Source organism: Camelina sativa, chromosome 19 (assembly GCF_000633955.1).
Source record: "Camelina sativa cultivar DH55 chromosome 19, Cs, whole genome shotgun sequence".
NCBI classification, from domain to species: domain Eukaryota; kingdom Viridiplantae; phylum Streptophyta; class Magnoliopsida; order Brassicales; family Brassicaceae; genus Camelina; species Camelina sativa.
Genome location: NC_025703.1, coordinates 15,936,137 through 15,950,691, shown reverse-complemented (window position 1 = coordinate 15,950,691; position 14,555 = coordinate 15,936,137). Strand labels below are relative to the sequence as shown.

Genomic DNA, 14,555 nt, shown 5'->3' with positions numbered 1-14,555 from the left:
ACATGTAGCTCAGCTTTAGCTCATGGCTAAACGCGTCCAATCCGTAGTCTTCAAGAACAAGCTCCACAAGCTTGTCGTGTGTTGTGCCTCCATCTATCTGCACAACTATACACCCTCTATTGTCGGTGTTAAATACATATCTCTATTTCTTTACCTAATTACCGGAAACAACTAGTACCGGAACTGGATCCATGAAAGAAAATAAAGAACAAGGTGAAGAATAAGTAGAAGAACAGGGTGAAGAAGAAAGTGAAGAAGAAGTATAAGAACAAGGTGAAGAAGAAGGTAAAAACCATATAAATAGTTCACTTAATAACCAGTTGAAGAACAAGAGTCGAAGGAACGACGTTTCGTATTTCCGGAGAAGAAAGATGACAACATGGATGATGCGTCCGACGTGGCAAGTCAGCCATCAAACAAATAATAACTCAGCCTAAATAAAACTCAGCCATCAAACAAATTATAACTCAGTCACAACATGGATAACATTACGGTAATTAAAAAGCAAAAAAATGGCTGCCAAATTCAGCCGCTTCATCAACTGAAAATATGTAACTCAGCCGTATCGTTTAATAAGTCAGTCGTAACTGAATAACATTCTAGTAATTAATCATTTGCTGCTAAGTCAGCCGTGAAATGGCCGAGTTGTACGATAAGTCATCCTATCACAGCTGACTTATAGTTTTTAACCATAACTCAGCCGTAACTACATCTCATAAGTCAGCTATTTTTCATAACTCAGCCAGCCGGAAAAAGTTAATTTAGCCGTGTCGTATTGATAACTCAGCCAAAATTTTGACAACTCAACCATCGGGTGAAAACTCAGCCGTAAGGACGACTGAGTTAGAGCATAACTCAGCCAGATTTTAATAAGTCGTAAGGACGGCTGAGTTAGAGCATAACTCAGCCAGATTTTAATAAGTCAGCCGTAACTCTTGGCTGAGTTATACTCTAAGTCAGTCGTCCGCTCTTACTCAAATGTTTTATTGATAAATCAACCGCAACATACCTATAACTCAGCCGTCATTACCTCTGCAACGCGGTACGGCTGAGTTATTAATACACGTTAGCGATTTCTGACGTGGCATCTGACGTGACAGTGACATTTTTGTAGTTACGTTTTTTTCGGTAACTTAAAACAAGGGCACGCTGGGTATTTTGAAAATACCCGAAATATTCTAGTTATAATTTTTTTTTTTGTAGATTCTGGTAATATTATATAAAATGTATAACATCTAAGTAAATCTCCTTGTTTTAACACTAGTTTTTGACTTGCACATGACATTGCCCAAAAGTGTGATCAGTTTGGCTTTCACTCTTGCGTTGTAAGAAGAATGAAGCGTTTAGTCTTTTATTTCCTTCCCCTTTTGATTTGTTTCGCTCTGTTTTAAACTCTGTTCTGCGTTTAGTCTTTTAAAACCACTAAATTTACCTACAATATATTTAAGTTACCAATCAAACCCATTTAGAGTGAAATATCTCGACACTGTAAAGATGTTAAATGATTTTGATGAAAATTTGTGTGCAGTTCCGAAACAAAGGATAATATTCATATCTCCCTTTCCAAGATCTCTTTATTACAAGACTGCTTATGTATGTTCTTCTTTCTACTGTCCTAATAATGCATATGTTCGCTTAGGAGAATGGCCGATAATGTTCTCGACTACCAAATTCTCAAGATATATATATATATATCAACCAGGAAACTCACATTGAATCGAGGAGAAAAACCTAACTGGAACCGCGACGAACACTTTCTTCGGTTCGTGCAAGCGCATCTGTTAGCACGTCTATTGTCCAGTTTTTCAAGTCATCCTGATGAAAAAGGAAACAAGTAAGAAGTCTGATCATCAAACGACGACGATATGATTTAGCAAATGACAGTAAGGTTTGATGATTGAATAGAGGTTTTTTTTACCTTGCGCACAGGTTCTCCAGTTCTTATTTGTGCGTTTGGGCGAGCAAGCTTGGACTCAAAAGGTGTTCTTGGCCTTACTTCTCTAAACTCATCCCACTCCTCACGTTCGATCATCCGCACTGTGCCTTGCCCCGGTGGTGCATTCTTTATCTTGCGTTCAATCATTTCTTGCGATTTCGAATCATCGATCTAACAACAATCCAATAATAAGAAACAGCAATTTCCTCAGGATATATCCTTATCTAATCACTCAATTCCACAAAGAAATTATAAAGCAGTGTAACAGCTCACATACAAAGCCACATCTACTTAACAGATGCTAAGTCATTAACAAGGAAGACACACTCATAGAGAGATGATATAAGGAAGTCTTACCATCATTAACACCTTTGCAAACAATGCAACACCGACAACGGCGAGGAACATAGGCATGGTTGCTGTGTCCAAATACGATCTTGATTCTGGAACTTCAACTAGAAACTGATTCTTTACTGGGTTCCTTCGCTTCTTACTTTTTTGTAAATCGGCTAACTTCTTTCTTAAGGTTTCTGTTGGGGCATCATTAGACGGTGAATGAAACCTTCTCTTAAGCAATGTAAATAACTGACTTTGCCGAGACATCATAATAAACAGGAGCAGGGAATCTTCTTTCTATGTCAAAGAATAGAAAGAAAAAAAAACACAGTTTAGCCAAATTGGAATCAATGAAACGATGGAACCATTAGCCAAACTCCAACACAAAACATCAAGCGAGAAATAGACGTTTTTGCAACTTTTGTTTAATTAGAGAAAGTAAGATGCAACAGATATAGAATTAGATGAAACTATAAGTCTCTTTTTTATTTAACCAGAAGCCCTCTTACAAGAACACACCCATCCTATACATAGTGGACAACACAATCCTCTCATAATGACCTCAACAAAAAAAACACTTCAGATATCTTCACGGAAGCTAACAATACTAAAACTAATCTCCATGTGCAAACTTAATTGCGACCACTATGCTATACTTAAGAATATCAGACAGCTGTAAAGACGAGATGCTAATGAACTACATGAATTGAGTGACATGTTCAAAACAAAGAAGCGCTTCAAATTTTCAAGAACTAATCCAACTTAGGTAGCAAGATAACACTGTAAAATATAATAAATCCAATCTCGAATGTTAAATAACGTTTCGCTGCGGCATTGTAACGAACACTTTGTGTGCAGCTTTTTCCTCAACATGAGAGATACTAAAGATTTGACATTTTTGCAACAAGGACTAAAGGGAAATGAAAAATGGGTGCATAGGGAAAAATTTGGCTATAAAACCCAGAAAGATCATTCTCCAAACAGATCAACGAAACTTAATTCAGAATGAATTAGTTCCATGATTAAATCTCTTAAGTGAAGAGAGGGAGGCTATAAGATGAGGAGATTGCAGATGTAAACGTACCAGATCAAGAGTGATTGGATAGACAAAACGAGACTGTTTTGTCGCCAAAGTCTTCTTCTTCGTTTAAAGCATCATCTCCAACAAGTCTCCTCCTGGTTTGCTCCGACAATGAATCCATAAAAATTAATTAATTTGCAATATAGTCCTTAATATTTACAAAAGTTAGTAACAATGATAAAAATTCATAAATAAATATAAAACATAATATATATTATAAACAATATAATTTATTTTATCATACAACACATAATCTATACATGGTAAATGTTACATCTTATTATATAAAATTGGTTTTAACATTTGTCAAATTATCAATTTGAGTTTTTGATATATATATAAATTAATATTTAGTAGGAGGAATTTGAGATTACAAAAAAAAAAATATATATATATATATATATATTGTTTTAAACAATATTAAAAATATAATTATCAAAAAATTACAAAAATTAAAAAAAAAAATAAACAATTATAAGGATATATATATATATATATATATCATGAAATTCGAAATTATAACATTATTTACTTATTTTCATTTTAAGTTATTAATTCTACAAAAAAAAAATAGAAATGGAATTAAGGAAAATATAAACTTAATTATTTAATTATAAATTTTGTAAATACTCATTTTTATATAAACAAATATTGTCTCATATTTTTCATCTAACAAAAACAATTTATTCAAAAACACTTCTTTCAACTTTGTTCTATTGGTAAAAAAAAATTAATGGGAAGGTAAACTTTTTTTATTTTTTTAAACCAAAATTTTCTCCTACTTTCTCTTTTTTTTTTTTAGTTTCGAATAGGTAAGATTAATATGTTGACCCAAAAAAAAGATTAATATATGTGTCTTCTTTTTCGAATACTGTATTTTAAAATTTATTGTAGTATTTCTAGATTGTTTTATTTAATTTATATTTTCATCTTTGAATTATTTAGGATTCATATATTATCGTACTTATAATTTTCTTATTTCTTTAATTATGTCAAGTTATTTTTTTCTAATTTTTCAACCTTGATTGGTTGATCATAAACCATTTTTTCTTGCAAACATAATTGTTACCATTCATTCAATCCCAAAGAAAAATAATGAGTCGAAGCTCATCAACCTAATAGTTGGACAAAATAGGCTAATCAAACACAAAAGTTGGTATAGTTGCATTGTAAGGGCAGCAAACATTAAAGGATAACTTACCACATGATAAAGCTGATCAAAGTAGAGTCTACTAGTAAAAAACCCATCGATACTTTGCTTTCAAGGAGAAAATGGCTTGGTATCCTCCTTCCAAGAGGTGGCCCTCGTCCAAAAAAATCCTTTCACACTCAATTGAGTGGAGTGGCCGATAGTCTTTGGCTTTTTTCCTTGTATCTCTTTATGGGTATCACAAAAATGTTGTGGCTTGACAGACCGAAGCAGCTTGTGGCAGTGTGGGCAATACAAGGTTTTGTCAACGCTCCTCCTGACTGTTTCATAATTAGTGATGACAAAATAAAAACATGTGAGGTCTTCAACATCACATCCATCATCAACCACCAATACTCTGGCCTTGCTAGTAAGCTTTGCAATATTCTCTTAATCTCTTCCCATTGAGAAAGAGGAAGAAATGGGAAACAATAAGCGTTTTGGATAATGGCAGATTCTTCTCTAGAGCTAGCAGTACTAAGTGGATGCTCTGATATAATTTATTTTATCATAATCTATACATAATACAGGTTACATGTAATATAAATTATATATATAATAATAAAACACATAAACATAAGTTTTACAAAGTTACATATGAAATAGAAAATTAATCAAACATTATTTCCGTAATATTTATGGACAATATTTTCGTGATTTTGGAGGTTCAAGATCTCATTTACTGGAATAATAGTATTTTGTTACAATTTGTAATATATGTAATATTTGTGTTTAAGTAATTTGCTTTAATTTGTGTTAAGTTTGTTTAATGTATTTTTATTTTGTGTGATCTTTATTTAATGTATTTTTCCTTTTTTGTGAACTTTGTTTTAATCTTATATTTTATTTTGTGACCTTTATTTTTCATATTAAAAAAATATGTTTTTTAATTTAATTTATTTTAGTGTGCTTAAGTTTTCTTAATTGAATTTTATATCATTATTTGTGAAAGACATAAATATAGAAGCCAAACTGAAAATAAAAAGTAGCTTCAAAATCTCAAGTTTCACTATTCAAAACCTTAAGTTTTATGAGGTTTTAATGATTTTTTGGAATGCCAAAAACCTCAAAATTTGAGGATTTAAGAGCTTGTTGGAAATGTCATTAATCAATTGCGGATGTTCATAATAAGAACAATGAATTTCTTCTGATCACATAGCACAAAGACCAGACTAGCCTGTATGATATTACTTAATCTATATATTTTTTTTTTACATCACTACTAATCTATAGTTTAAATATTTTTATTATTATTTACTAGGAAAAGTGACCCCTGCGGCAACCACACTGAAATGTGAAATTCTGAAATAAAAGTCAACATTTATAATTTCATTATAAATTCTTTTTCTTTTCTCTACTAATTTCATCATTTTCACCGACCAAACCGACTTTTATATGATCAACCAAACATAATTAGCTAGTATAAAGTAACTCAAATTTTCAGCTCCAAATTTTGGAGATATATATTTAAAAAATGCTTTGACATTCATAGGCATATTGGTCTCACATTTTGCTTCAAAAAACTCATTTAAATAAAACTCAAAAATAACTTGAAGAAATGATTAATACGGTTGGAAAACGATACCAAGCAAAGGTTAAATAAAACACTACAACTTTTAACGAAGCTAATGAATCAATGTCAAGAAAACAATTCTTTGATTTTTTTACCTTATAAGTTTGAAATAATACTCTAAAAAACAAAAATAAAAACTTAAAACTTGTTTTGAAGGTCCAAAAAGTTTATATATAAAAACAAAGAGGTGTGAAACAAAAATGTATGAAAAATAATATGTGCGAACATTGAAAGATGGGATACAACCAATAAACATAATTCTTGGAAGAAAAAAAACCTTACAACTTTTGGGATCATTACAAATCTAAACGGTTAAATGAGATAATACAAACAATATCATCTGTTAGATTAAAATTGACCTCTAAAAATAGGTTTGTTATTATATATGGATACTATAACGAAATTGTGAATTTTTTTTGTTTGTTTGCAGTAATGGTATTATAACAATCTATTTTGCGACATCAATTGTTGTATAATAATTATCATCAATATTTGAAATCAGTTCTTTGTGATATTTCAAAATTCAAAATATTTAGTAGTTGGAAATTATATTTTTTTATTTTATTTTAAACTTAAATAGTGATATGGTTATTCATGGACTTCCAATAAAAACAGGTGTTCCTCACTGAGTTTATTATCACCAATTTTGCCAAATGCTTGTTCGTGGAAGTGGTGAGTGACGAGATGAAAGAAAGACCACACCTTTTTCCTTTGAGTTTTTTTTTTAAGAAGACACTCAATATGTCAAAAAATGTCTTCTATTTCTCTAACGAAGACAACTCAAGATGTCTTTTGGGAGAATGAAAATGAGTTATATGTGGAATTGGTTGGATCAGGAGAGATGGAGTTAGGTATTGTGAAATGGTTTTGAACCAACACATCCTCTCTCACTCTCTTACCCGGTCTAGTCTAGAAACCGAAGTGGTTGCACACTCACCTAAGCAAAGTTTGTGTTAGTTATGCATACGTTTGTTTCCAAAGTGATTCTTGTGGCTCATTTTAGTCTTCAAAATATGACAATGAAAGTAGTTGGACAAAGATGATATATACATGCGGTGAAAAAAATTCATTTCTAGATAAGTATCTACTTTTTTTGTTGTTTATGACGCAATTATCAATTAGTTAAGATTAATTATTAATTTTCAGAAAATTGATTTTACCAGCATGATTACTTTATCTAATTTTCACACTAAATTTTAGAAAATTAAATATTTAATTATTAGTGATTAAAACAAAATATAGTCTAAATAATTTTCATTAATTTATTTCACAATTCACAAAAACTTTTAAACATTTAAATAAATAAAATTTCTTAATAATTATGAGTTTTGTATAATTTTATATCCAGTGATTGAATTAGAAAATAGTAAAAGCCATAAATATTGTATGATCCAATCTGTGGAGAGTTGATTTCTAAATCCATATGGAATTGTAAATTCTAAAAATCAAAACATATGGATTTTGAAATAACATGTTTTATCCTTGGATTTGAATCATTCTATTTTACACTATTAAATCTATTTAAAACATAATGTGGATTTTGAAATCCAAAAACAAATCATTAAATAAATAATATGGGATTTTAATAAGTATTTGTAAATCATATAAACAATAACACATAATTTTGATAAGTATTTTAAAATCAATGATTGAATAACACATGATTTTTATTTGGATTAAATCCAAATAAAAATCATATAACCAATAATATGGCAGATACCTACTTTTCTATTGTCAACGCCCAGATTCAACTGTTTCATCCTTACACGCGTCTGAGTCTCCTCCACAACAGCTTCGTCTAATTTAGCTCCGGTGATCTAGCTTCAATTAGATCTCACCCACACCTGCATGTAAGTTTACCCTTTTGATCTGAATTAGTGTCTCCACCGGATTTTACAATGTTGTTTTAATTTGCTGATCATGGGATTTTGCATCTACCCAATTCGTTTCAGGAAGTGAATTCACGAGTTTGATGATCAAAGTTTCTATTTTTCTTTGTGGGTTGATTTCAAAATTCAAGATTTGTCAATGATGCAGCAGCAGCAAGATCGAATTGGTGATGAAGTAGATGAGACAGATCTTGAGTCTTTAACAAGTGGCGTTCCTCGTAGAGACGCTCATAATAGGTTTAGGTCTCATCATCAATTCTCAGGAATGGTGAGACAAAGAGCTTACATATTTGATGGTGATGGTAAATACTATAACAAAGAATGGGATCTTGCTGAAGGAACAGGGAAAGAGTTTTGTTGGTACCATGTTGAGTTACCTAAAGGGAATCAGAAACTTTCTCAATCAGCTCAGCATCTTATTGATGCTTTGTGTCCACCATTGAAGCTTCAAGACATTCTTTCTCTTGTTAGTAATGGACCCTTTTGTGGGCATGTTGATGGAGCACTTGTTTTTAGAGTTAACTCTCCTGGTCCTGCTTCTAGTAGCTTCACGTTCAAGATTGCTGCTAGGATTACTGAGAATTCTGTGATTACTGTGTCTTTAGGACGAGTTCCTAGGTTAGGATTCTCGCCTATGGGTCAGTCGCTTCTCTCGGAAGTTCCTAGTGTGGATTCTCCTTCGTATTACCGTGGTGAGCGGAAGGAAAGAAGTGGGATTGTGATTGAGGAGCATGTTCTTGAATTCTTGCTGACTATGAACCACTCTGAGGAAGCTGATAACCCTGTGCCAACTTCTGTCTCGAATCTTGTTGTGCATATTATTGACACACATGTTGATCAGCTGCAAGATGTTGTTACTAAACTTGAGATCGAGTTGGATGCANAGCTTCGTCTAATTTAGCTCCGGTGATCTAGCTTCAATTAGATCTCACCCACACCTGCATGTAAGTTTACCCTTTTGATCTGAATTAGTGTCTCCACCGGATTTTACAATGTTGTTTTAATTTGCTGATCATGGGATTTTGCATCTACCCAATTCGTTTCAGGAAGTGAATTCACGAGTTTGATGATCAAAGTTTCTATTTTTCTTTGTGGGTTGATTTCAAAATTCAAGATTTGTCAATGATGCAGCAGCAGCAAGATCGAATTGGTGATGAAGTAGATGAGACAGATCTTGAGTCTTTAACAAGTGGCGTTCCTCGTAGAGACGCTCATAATAGGTTTAGGTCTCATCATCAATTCTCAGGAATGGTGAGACAAAGAGCTTACATATTTGATGGTGATGGTAAATACTATAACAAAGAATGGGATCTTGCTGAAGGAACAGGGAAAGAGTTTTGTTGGTACCATGTTGAGTTACCTAAAGGGAATCAGAAACTTTCTCAATCAGCTCAGCATCTTATTGATGCTTTGTGTCCACCATTGAAGCTTCAAGACATTCTTTCTCTTGTTAGTAATGGACCCTTTTGTGGGCATGTTGATGGAGCACTTGTTTTTAGAGTTAACTCTCCTGGTCCTGCTTCTAGTAGCTTCACGTTCAAGATTGCTGCTAGGATTACTGAGAATTCTGTGATTACTGTGTCTTTAGGACGAGTTCCTAGGTTAGGATTCTCGCCTATGGGTCAGTCGCTTCTCTCGGAAGTTCCTAGTGTGGATTCTCCTTCGTATTACCGTGGTGAGCGGAAGGAAAGAAGTGGGATTGTGATTGAGGAGCATGTTCTTGAATTCTTGCTGACTATGAACCACTCTGAGGAAGCTGATAACCCTGTGCCAACTTCTGTCTCGAATCTTGTTGTGCATATTATTGACACACATGTTGATCAGCTGCAAGATGTTGTTACTAAACTTGAGATCGAGTTGGATGCAGTGGAACTCGAAATGGATAGAGGTTAGCTAGCACTCTCTTCTTCAACAGCTTTTTCTGTTACCAAAAGTTTATATGACTCAAATTTAAAACATGCATTTGCCATTTTTTTTTGTGCACCATGATTATTACTTTTCAACTCTATGCACAATAATAGCAAAACATTTCAGGGATTTTTTTTTTTGTATAGTTGTTTGTTGGTTTCATATGAATAATCATTTTTTGACAATAGGTGGATTCGCTATGAAGAAACAAATGTTGGATGATAGAAGGTTCCCAAAATTGCATCTCAACTTGCAGCGTCTTTTGCAGGTAGAGCTATAGATCACCAAACCTTGAGCTTTCTTCAGAACACTGTTTGGTGTGATTTCATGTCTTTGCAGGAACTTTTTGGTGGTTTAAAAGATTCTGGCTTCATTTAGTGTTTCTACTCTGAGTTGAACATTTCTCTGAGTCTCAGGTGATTGCACATGGGGAACAAGTATTTCCAAGAGTGAAGGAAAAATGTTCCACGAAGCCTTGGTTTCTGGCAGAAGACATCAACTCTTTAGAAGAGTTGATTGGGCGGTTAAGACGTTTAAAAGAGAATGTAGGCTTCATTGCGAACCGTGTGACTGCAATCCAAGCTGGTTTGGATAGCTGGCAAGCTGAACAAATCAACCGAAAGCTCTATTACCTCTCCTTTCTTTCCATCATATTCCTTCCTCTATCGATTATAACCGGAGGTAAAAAAAAAAACACCAAAAAAGCCAACACTCTTTTTCCCATTCATATCACTATCTAACCTGTTGTTGTAACCAGTTTTTGGGATGAACGTTGGAGGAGTTCCTTGGACTGGACAAGACAAACCAGAGCTAGGAGACGGATTTAGAAACGTGATGTACATCTGTCTTATAATGCTGGCTCTAGTGTTGTCCTGCTTCGGTTTCCCAGCGTTATATAGTCGGATAGCTTCTTGGTGGAGTGTTAGAGATATGAAAAGAAGCTGGTCTCTTAACAGAAGATCATTCCAGAAGAGACCAACCATAGTCCAAGAAAGAAGAGGCTACCTTAGACTCTAAACCAAACAACTTCCCCTCTTGAGTACTTTCTTTTTCACGTTTCTCTTCTCTCATAAACTCTTTGTTCTCCTGTTTAGATCTTTGAGTAAAGACCACAAATGTACAGCTGTTATTCTTTCAATTCTTCATTGATTCCATACTTTAGAATTGTGCTTAGAGCAGAACATTTAGATTTATCCAAAACACTGTGAATTGGTGTCAGCCAAAAGTCTTGATCATTACAATATCTTAATGGGTTAGCATTAATACATTATCCAATGCAATAAGAATAAACAATAAATACACTAAAAACCACATCAAAATTACGATTCTGCCATTGTCGGTGGATCTTCACTTCACTGGACTTCCCCTGCAAGCACAGTACTACCGCTGAGGATCTGTAGCTCTAAATCTCTTCTGGATCTGTATCGCAAGAAGAAGCNATTTCAAGAACCGGAGGGTTCCGTCCTGAAAACTTAGGTCAAAACGCGCTCAACTTAATCGGGAACATAGGCTTCTCACTCTTCGTCTTCGGAGTACTAATCTTCACCATCATCGCCGCTACTTACGAACCAGAGGATCCTCTCTTCCACCCATCTGACAAAATCACAACTTTTCTCACTTCCACGTCTAACGCTACGTTGAGATCTGATGACTCTGTTGTTAGAACCGGCGAAGATTTCATGGTGGCGAATCAAACCGAGGTTGCAGCTTTTATCAACATAACTGATGTTGAAGCCACCACTACCAATACCAATGAGACCAATGAGGAAGAGGGTAATCAGTTGGAATGTGATGTGAATGCTCCTATTGATTGTAAAGATCAAGAAGTGTTTCATCTTATGATGAAAGCTACGATTGAGCAGTTTAAAGACATTCACTTTTATAAGTTTGGTAAGCCTGCGGTTGGGGAAGGTGTGAATTCTTGTGATATGGCGTGGCGGTATAGGCCTAGAGATGGGAAGAGTGCTGCTTTTTATAAAGATTATAGGAGGTTTGTGATTGGGAAATCTGAGAATTGTAGTTTGAGTGTGGTGGGGATTGGGGAGTATCATTCGGGTTTGAATGCGAGGAAGAGGAAGAAGAATCAGAAAGCTGGGTTTGAGAAAACGGGTGGTAAGAAAGATGATTTCTCTTTGCCTGTTGTTGGTGAAGTGGTGAATGATTCACTTCCTATGGTTGAGTCTGACAACGCGTTTAGAAGTGGGAAATACTTGGTTTATGTTGGTGGAGGAGATAGGTGTAAGAGTATGAACCATTTCCTGTGGAGTTTCTTGTGTGCACTTGGGGAAGCTCAGTATTTGAATCGGACTTTGGTGATGGATTTGACGTTGTGTCTGTCTTCTATCTACACATCGTCTGGCCATAACGAGGAAGGGAAGGACTTCCGGTTTTACTTTGATTTCGAGCATTTGAAAGAAGCGGCTTCTGTGTTGGATGAAGTTCAGTTTTGGGCAGAGTGGGGGAAATTGCATAAGAAGAAGAATAGATTGAACCTTCATCTCGTGGAGGATTTTAAGGTCACGCCGATGAAGCTTGCTGGTGTAAAAGATACGTTGATAATGAGGAAGTTTGGGTCAGTAGAACCTGACAATTACTGGTACAGAGTTTGTGAAGGAGATGCAGAGTCTGTTGTTAAAAGACCGTGGCATCTGTTATGGAAATCAAGAAGGTTGATGGAAATTGTCTCTGCGATTGCATCGAGGTTAAACTGGGACTACGATGCAGTACACATTGAGAGAGGAGAGAAAGCAAGAAACAAGGAGCTTTGGCCTAATCTTGAAGCAGATACTTCCCCGAGCACTCTCTTGTCGACCTTGCAGGACAAAGTAGAAGAAGGAAGGAATCTCTATATAGCAACAAATGAAGAAGACTTATCCTCCTTCAACCCTTTGAAAGACAGGTATGCCACTCATTTTCTTTATGACTACAAAGATCTGTGGGACGAGAGCAGCGAGTGGTATTCAGAGACTACAAAGCTTAATGGAGGCAACCCGGTAGAATTTGATGGTTACATGAGAGCATCTGTTGACACAGAAGTATTCTTAAGAGGCAAGAAGCAGATTGAAACATTCAATGATCTTACAAACGACTGCAAAGATGGAGTTGGGACTTGCAATGCTGCAACTTCCTGATCCCCATCAGATTCTTCATTTGTTTGTTGTTTGAAATCATCTTGTACCACTTGTTTCCAGTTTTGTCTTGTAGAATAGCTTTGTATTTTCTATTACTGTTGTTTCGTCTCTCGTGACTTTTAGACTAATATTTGCCCTTCTGGCATTTCTAGTTTGGTTCTATTTTGAAATGCAAAAACTGAGAAGAAGATGATACTATTGATACACAAAAAATTGTTTTGGTACAGTGAAGAATATTACTTGAGACAACTAACAAAAGTGAGGCGAAATTAAGAAAAAATGTTTCATCGTCTTTGTTTACCACTGGTCTTCTCCTTCTTAATTGGAAAAAGGGTGAGCTTCTTCTTGCCAGAGTCTGCTATGGCGTCAGCTTTCTTCAGCAGTGAAATGGCAACTTGATGCTGTCTTTCATTCACCGTCTTCTCATCCATGAACGGTTTAACCTCAAAGGTTCCTCTGGTGAAATGTCTGGCAACCTACAAAAGACATTTATTCCTAAGTTTTGTCAGAAAATCTAATATTCAGATACAGACACAGCCTCATCAATGCAAACTTCTGGCTAACGCGAATCGCATCAAAGGAGGAAGAGTGTGCTGAAGGTACCTTTAAGAGAATCCATACTTTCAGGGAACTACTGAGGATGGCAAGCCGCGTCCTCTTCCCCGTAGTCAAGAAGCTTGACATATGACTGTCAACCCGCAATATGAACCTTGGCCATGACTTGGGGTTCTCTAGGTCTCCTCTTTTCTCCATCTTTGCCTGAAATTTTAGATCGTCATGACATGGACCAAAACATCATTGAAGGATGCACGTTTGCAAAATGGAGAACAACAACAACAATCACTTATTCTAGATGCTCTTCATTTGGTTGGAAAGAGAATTAACAGAAAAGAGTCTATATTGTAACACTCACGAGCTGCCGACAAATCTCTTGCTCAATCTTTGAATAGGAAGTCTCCAGTGCCTCCACTCTACCAGTTGCGTGACAGCAAGAACACGGTTCACTGATCATGAATGTTACACTTGGTCGAACCTGTGAAAAAGAGTAGATTCACTGCAATAAGTATAAATCAAGGGCTCAGTTCTTTCTGGGGAACGACCCACCTGTAACAGTATATAGTTGACGTGCTATGCCAAATTATTTGATTAGAAGTTCTACAGAAAGAGTAAAACATCCACAAGTTGGGACAATACCCTTTTTCTTGTTATTTCCATAAGTCCGTGCCTAGACAGCTCTGATACTTTTACTAGTGACCTATCTCTCTCCACTGCTTTCTTAACCTCTTCATAAACGAGTCTCTTATTTGCTGAAACCCAAAAAAATTAAACAGGAATATTCAAGATATCCAATCGTTCAAGAAAGGGATTTGCACCTCTAAAATTTGATGTGACTGCATGAAAAACAATGACATTCTAACTCACATTCATCTGCCATGTCAATGAAATCTACCACAATGATACCGCCAATATCTCTCAGCCGAATCTCCCTTGCAATCTGAATCATGATCACAT

General features: G+C 35.1%; 5 protein-coding genes across 6 annotated transcripts in view; 3 read left to right on the top strand and 2 right to left on the bottom strand.

Moving 5' to 3' along the window:
• Positions 1,488-3,474, bottom strand: LOC104766479. Of its 2 annotated transcripts, none has more exons than XM_010490375.2 (4): positions 3,357-3,474; positions 2,294-2,569; positions 1,919-2,107; positions 1,488-1,815 (listed from the first exon to the last, which is right to left on the bottom strand). In XM_010490375.2, the coding sequence occupies exons 2-4, from the start codon at positions 2,540-2,542 to the stop codon at positions 1,732-1,734; spliced, it is 522 nt and encodes a 173-aa protein (XP_010488677.1). In that variant the 5' UTR covers positions 2,543-2,569; positions 3,357-3,474; the 3' UTR covers positions 1,488-1,731. The 2 variants fall into 2 exon arrangements, with proteins under 2 accessions (XP_010488677.1, XP_010488678.1); XM_010490376.2 differs by having other exon boundaries at positions 2,294-2,565.
• Positions 7,841-8,905, top strand: LOC104767872. The gene is made up of 2 exons (XM_010491839.2): positions 7,841-7,965; positions 8,068-8,905. Exon 2 carries the CDS (start codon positions 8,144-8,146, stop codon positions 8,903-8,905), a length of 762 nt encoding a protein of 253 aa, XP_010490141.1. The 5' UTR covers positions 7,841-7,965; positions 8,068-8,143.
• LOC104766478 (zinc transport protein ZntB-like) lies at positions 8,889-11,068 on the top strand. The gene is made up of 5 exons (XM_010490373.2): positions 8,889-8,948; positions 9,051-9,892; positions 10,101-10,180; positions 10,329-10,593; positions 10,670-11,068. The coding sequence occupies exons 2-5, from the start codon at positions 9,127-9,129 to the stop codon at positions 10,927-10,929; spliced, it is 1,371 nt and encodes a 456-aa protein (XP_010488675.1). The 5' UTR covers positions 8,889-8,948; positions 9,051-9,126; the 3' UTR covers positions 10,930-11,068.
• Positions 11,220-14,555, top strand: part of LOC104766475 — an 8,295-nt gene continuing 4,959 nt past the window's right edge. Inside the window, exon 1 of the mRNA XM_010490369.2 lies at positions 11,220-12,571. Coding sequence (XP_010488671.1) covers positions 11,592-12,571 — 980 coding nt within the window. The 5' untranslated portion in view covers positions 11,220-11,591. The remainder of the gene's footprint in view (positions 12,572-14,555) is intronic.
• On the bottom strand, positions 13,134-14,549 carry LOC104766474 (ribonuclease E/G-like protein, chloroplastic). Its single transcript, XM_010490368.2, has 5 exons — positions 14,466-14,549; positions 14,238-14,350; positions 13,957-14,076; positions 13,647-13,802; positions 13,134-13,519 (listed from the first exon to the last, which is right to left on the bottom strand). Exons 1-5 carry the CDS (start codon positions 14,545-14,547, stop codon positions 13,328-13,330), a joined length of 663 nt encoding a protein of 220 aa, XP_010488670.1. The 5' UTR covers positions 14,548-14,549; the 3' UTR covers positions 13,134-13,327.

Coding starts and splice junctions, on each gene's coding strand:
- LOC104766474 (XM_010490368.2), bottom strand. CDS start 14,547: ATGATTCAGATTGCAAGGGAGATTCGGCTGAGAGATATTGGCGGTATC. Junction 13,803..13,956: donor AAGAGATTTGTCGGCAGCTC/GTGAGTGTTACA, acceptor CTAAAATTTCAG/GCAAAGATGGAGAAAAGAGG. Junction 13,520..13,646: donor AAGTATGGATTCTCTTAAAG/GTACCTTCAGCA, acceptor TGTCTTTTGTAG/GTTGCCAGACATTTCACCAG.
- LOC104766479 (XM_010490375.2), bottom strand. CDS start 2,542: ATGATGTCTCGGCAAAGTCAGTTATTTACATTGCTTAAGAGAAGGTTT. Junction 2,108..2,293: donor TTGCAAAGGTGTTAATGATG/GTAAGACTTCCT, acceptor GATTGTTGTTAG/ATCGATGATTCGAAATCGCA. Junction 1,816..1,918: donor CTGGAGAACCTGTGCGCAAG/GTAAAAAAAACC, acceptor CTTTTTCATCAG/GATGACTTGAAAAACTGGAC.
- LOC104766478 (XM_010490373.2), top strand. CDS start 9,127: ATGATGCAGCAGCAGCAAGATCGAATTGGTGATGAAGTAGATGAGACA. Junction 9,893..10,100: donor GGAACTCGAAATGGATAGAG/GTTAGCTAGCAC, acceptor TTTTGACAATAG/GTGGATTCGCTATGAAGAAA. Junction 10,594..10,669: donor TCTATCGATTATAACCGGAG/GTAAAAAAAAAA, acceptor TGTTGTAACCAG/TTTTTGGGATGAACGTTGGA.